Source organism: Pseudomyrmex gracilis, unplaced genomic scaffold, assembly GCF_002006095.1.
Source record: "Pseudomyrmex gracilis isolate BER0280 unplaced genomic scaffold, ASM200609v1 scaffold_283, whole genome shotgun sequence".
NCBI classification, from domain to species: domain Eukaryota; kingdom Metazoa; phylum Arthropoda; class Insecta; order Hymenoptera; family Formicidae; genus Pseudomyrmex; species Pseudomyrmex gracilis.
The window spans coordinates 39,917-44,338 of NW_018020867.1; the positions used below are offsets into that span (position 1 = coordinate 39,917).

At 33.5% G+C, this 4,422-nt stretch overlaps 1 protein-coding gene across 1 annotated transcript in view; it reads right to left on the bottom strand.

The window, feature by feature from the left end:
* The window catches only part of LOC109859756 (hemicentin-2-like), a 134,063-nt gene that overhangs the window by 36,283 nt on the left and 93,358 nt on the right, over positions 1–4,422 (bottom strand). The window contains exon 3 of the mRNA XM_020438296.1: positions 3,017–3,171. Coding sequence (XP_020293885.1) covers positions 3,017–3,171 — 155 coding nt within the window. The remainder of the gene's footprint in view (positions 1–3,016; positions 3,172–4,422) is intronic.

The following is a 4,422-nucleotide window of genomic DNA, read 5'->3' on the forward strand; positions in this document are numbered from 1 at the left end:
TTTTAAAAATATATTCTTAATTTAAGAATATAGTCTTTTTCGATAGTGAGATATATATGTTTTTCTATAGAGGCTTTTTATATTCTAATCAGTATATATTCTTATCAATATTACTATTTAGAGAATTTTCCTTTTAAAATAAGAAACTCTTCTTGGCGCCTATCTTAGTATAAAGTATATTTAAAGTAAGTGGGATATCCTCAAAGCAGAAATACAATTTTTTTGGTGTACACAAAGAGAAGAGATTTTCTTCAAAAAGAGGATACACAACTGTCGATGATTGCGACATCATCACACAGCGCGATGCATGTATAAGCGCATAATTGTTTACTTTTACGATCTTTAAATCTGAGGAAAAAAACAAGATAAGACACACGGCCACTTTATTCTTATAATATATATTGCAATGTAAGCGAATTTGGAAGAGATGCGCTGTTATTTTTCTTTTGGTTTCGCGTCCTACTTTCTCTTGATAATATTATAACGATAAATCTGCGGTGATGTCCTAGCTGGAATAAGATGTTCGGATAATCTGGCATCTCTCTCTCTCTCTCTCTCTCTCTCTCTGTCTCTGTCTCTCTTTCTCTATGTCTCTGTATGTGTGTGTAAAGTAAGTGCAGCAAGTACGGGGATGTGATACACGATATCGTTTCGTGCACACACAGCTTCGTGCCGTGCTCCTCTATGTAGATTAATGTCGACGCCTGTCACAGGAGTGCTCGCAAGCTACTTTTATGTCGCCGCTTTACCTCGCTGCGGTATAATAGGTGCGCCATATATCCCGTATTTTATCGAAATTGGCGGTATTTAGTCGCTCGTAAATATTAATTTCGAGAATTAAGACGAATTGAGACTTTGCCGTGTATATTTATGTGTATATTTACATACATATTGTATATATATATGTACTACTGGCAAATTGCGATAAGGGTTTTTATTTTTCATTATTATTCTAATTGTGTATTAGGATAATAATGAAAAATAATAAAATTTATCACCTTCTCCAATTTTTCTCTCTTATTTGAAAATCATATCCTCTCTTAAAAATTATGTGCGTAATGATTTAAAATGTATAAAAAAAGGTTTGTTTTGGGAATTTTGTCAGAGCTGCGCTGTCAGATGTGTGTATTTTTGATAGTTAGGAATAATATGTAAAATTAATAACACACACACGTAGCGTGCGTCTGTGCGGATCTGAAAATATATTGTGAGATATAAATTATTCGAAAATGTTATTTAATAATTAATATATCTTTGAACATATCTCGAGAGAAATATATTTTAGCTTTCTTCTTGTGGTACTTGAAATCGTCGTGAAATATATATATATATATATAGTTCATCTTGTAGAAGTGATTTAATAAGAATTTATTATTTCTGTCGTTGCGACGACACTACTAAATTTTCTTGCGCTGTTTCGCTTTTGTAGTGGCAACATATAGTGTGTACGTGGTTGTGTCAGATTAATGAAATTACGACCAGAGAAAAATAATGTTACGTATTCTTCTTCTTTTAACTCTTCCTTCACTGATTGTCTTCTTCTTTCCTTTTTACTGATTGTGAGATTGCTTGTACAATTGCGTTAAGCGCATCGAGAAAATTAAAAAAACTAAATATTCATTGACGTTATTTATCAATTTTAAGGCGTCATTATAAAAAAATTAACGACCTATTAATAGCTCACATTGTAGGAGCATTTTAATAAGTTTGCAATTGCTTCTTTTTTAATATAAATTTTTAATGTAAATTTTATTCAGATTTTAATTGCAATTTCTTTTCTCCACAATTTAACATTCAATAATTGATGTTTTCAAGATGTCTTATATGTAATATTTGAAAAGTTCTGACACTTTTAACTTCGCGCGAAGCGATGTTGTATATCCAAAAATAGCTAAACACAATGGCGCCGCTGTTTGATAGGATTCAAGACACGTTCGGCCGTAAAGAGGACGATATATAAATTCGCGAGGCAGCGGTTTATAAGTTCAACAAAATTGAGGTCGCGATCACTTATGCGTCAAGAGTAACTTCTTCTAACAAAGTTTCTTTTGTGTTCCGTTGGTCTTTCAATTAGCTTTGTAATCAAAGCGACGAAAAGTTGAATCTCTCGAAACATTTCTTTGCTACTCGCGCACTACTAGTTAATTCGCGAATAACATAACAATATTGCATATAACTGCAACAACAAGCAACAACGATAAAAAAATAACTGAGATTTTGTTTTATTTGTTTTGACACGATTAAAAAGTCGCCGAAATATTAAAGAAATTTATCTTTCAAATAATTAGACTTCATACGGAATTAATTTCTTGCCAAGACAAGTCTTCGCTTGAAATTTGAAGAAGCATATGATCCTCCATTATGAGTGAGGCAAGTTTCTGAACATTACTTACGCGCGTGTGTGCAAAGGTACTCTCTCTCGCGATTATACTTGAAAACTCCACCCTGTTCGTTTAGCTCGCCCCCGTGATATCACGGAGCTTGGTGCATGACAGCGAAGAAGACAGATCAGCAGACGGAATTTCATATACACAGTGATTCTATTCACGTTCGCCGTGATGACGTCTCACGTAGGATATATGCGCGAAGAAAATCGCTACGTTTGCTGAATAAACTGCTTTTGGAGAAAGAAGGGGAATTGTCTCATAAACTCCGAGATAATGTAGATACACTTAAAGGGAGAGAGCAGCGCGCGTCTCAAAAAGTCCGCGCGCGCCTGGGAAAAGAAACATTTCTCCTCTGATGNGTTTAAACAAAAAGCTTTTTCCCCTCTTCCTGACTTTTCTCTCTACTCTCTCTCTCTCTCTATTTTCTTCTCGCTTATCAAACATTTACGACTCTCCAACTTTCAAGTAAAGAATTACTTGATAACACAATTAAGCTNTACGTGTGTTGCGTTGTAACACTCACGGTTAGAGAATACTTTGAAACTATTAAGTAATGTGTTTACAAATTGTTTTGCTCCGGAGAGAAATTGCAGGTAACAAACGCGACTCGATTTGTGATCAAAACTTACCTGTGACATTGATTATAACGTGCTGCACGTTGTTGCATTCGTGATTGACCGTCATGTACGTGGCCTCGCATTTGTAGAGACCCTCGTCTTCGAGCTGAACCATAGGTATCTTCAAATATGTCTTCGATGAATTTGTCGAATATTCTATTTCGGCTCTGAAACATTTTTTATTAACAAATAATGACATGATGTGAAAATTATAAGAAAAAAACACGAATTGATTTAAATGCCGTGCAAAAGTTTTGTTTCTCATTAGTTTCAATTAACAAAAGAGAGTTCGATCTGCACGAAGCTGACACATACAATATTAATACGCGACATAAAAATGTACAAACGAAGAATTAACCAGATCACAGATTGAACAAATGTGGTCGAGTAATATCGAAAAATATACGCTTGGTTTAAATTTCTTGTAATAAACAATTTATGTTGCGCGACAATAATAAAGAGAGAATAAATATATTTCGCAAAATCTCATAAATCTTGTATTCTTGTCAATTTCGCCTCTGTATAATTAACGCCGGTGTGTTTACGCAATTATATATTTTGCGTAGCTTCCATTAACAGTCACGACGACGATTGTTTGGACGTTTTATTAATGACAATTTCCGCGGTATTATGCCGTGGCACGTGGTTCATGACAACGCAAGTGTAACGANCTCACGTAATGTCAATCCTAAATTGCGATTAACACCGGGTAATGAATCGGTCAATCAATAAGATTAATCCGCTCGTTATCCCGACTGAGTGGTGTAATCCATCTACGACGATAANGAGATGTATCGTCGATATGTGTAGTGTTCAATCCAATTCTCTATTNACATATTACACTTGCGTGACGAATACCCTGTGCGTGTAGCGCNTATTACACACATAATTAACATGTAACCGGAATCAGAGAGAGATAAGAGTAATATCAACAAAATAAACTAATAATAGCTTCTCCGAATAAAATTTCNAATAATGCAATAATTGTTACAATGTAAAATATAGAATACACAACATTAAACAAATAATAAATTTGAGTTTCAATAATAGACAATTATAATACACACAATTTGAATGTGTTATAAAAGCTTAAAGGATAATATAATTAAATTGATATAACTAGATTTAATTAAAATATTGGTTTAATTTAATTATGTATAAAACACATTTTATCACACATTATATGTATTATGATAATAAATTTTTTGTCACAAGCATTAAAATAATTTGTAGTGAGAATAAATGCAAAGATACAGTATTGCATAATAGAATTTTTCCAGATGCATGTAATTAATCACGTTGCGAAAACGTGTTCCTGCCATTGACATACAATACCGATTCTAAAGCCAATGGGACGTCAGTCGAAGGTCTTTCTCGTCATTTATATCCGTAAAAAAAAAAAAAAAAAAAAAAAACAA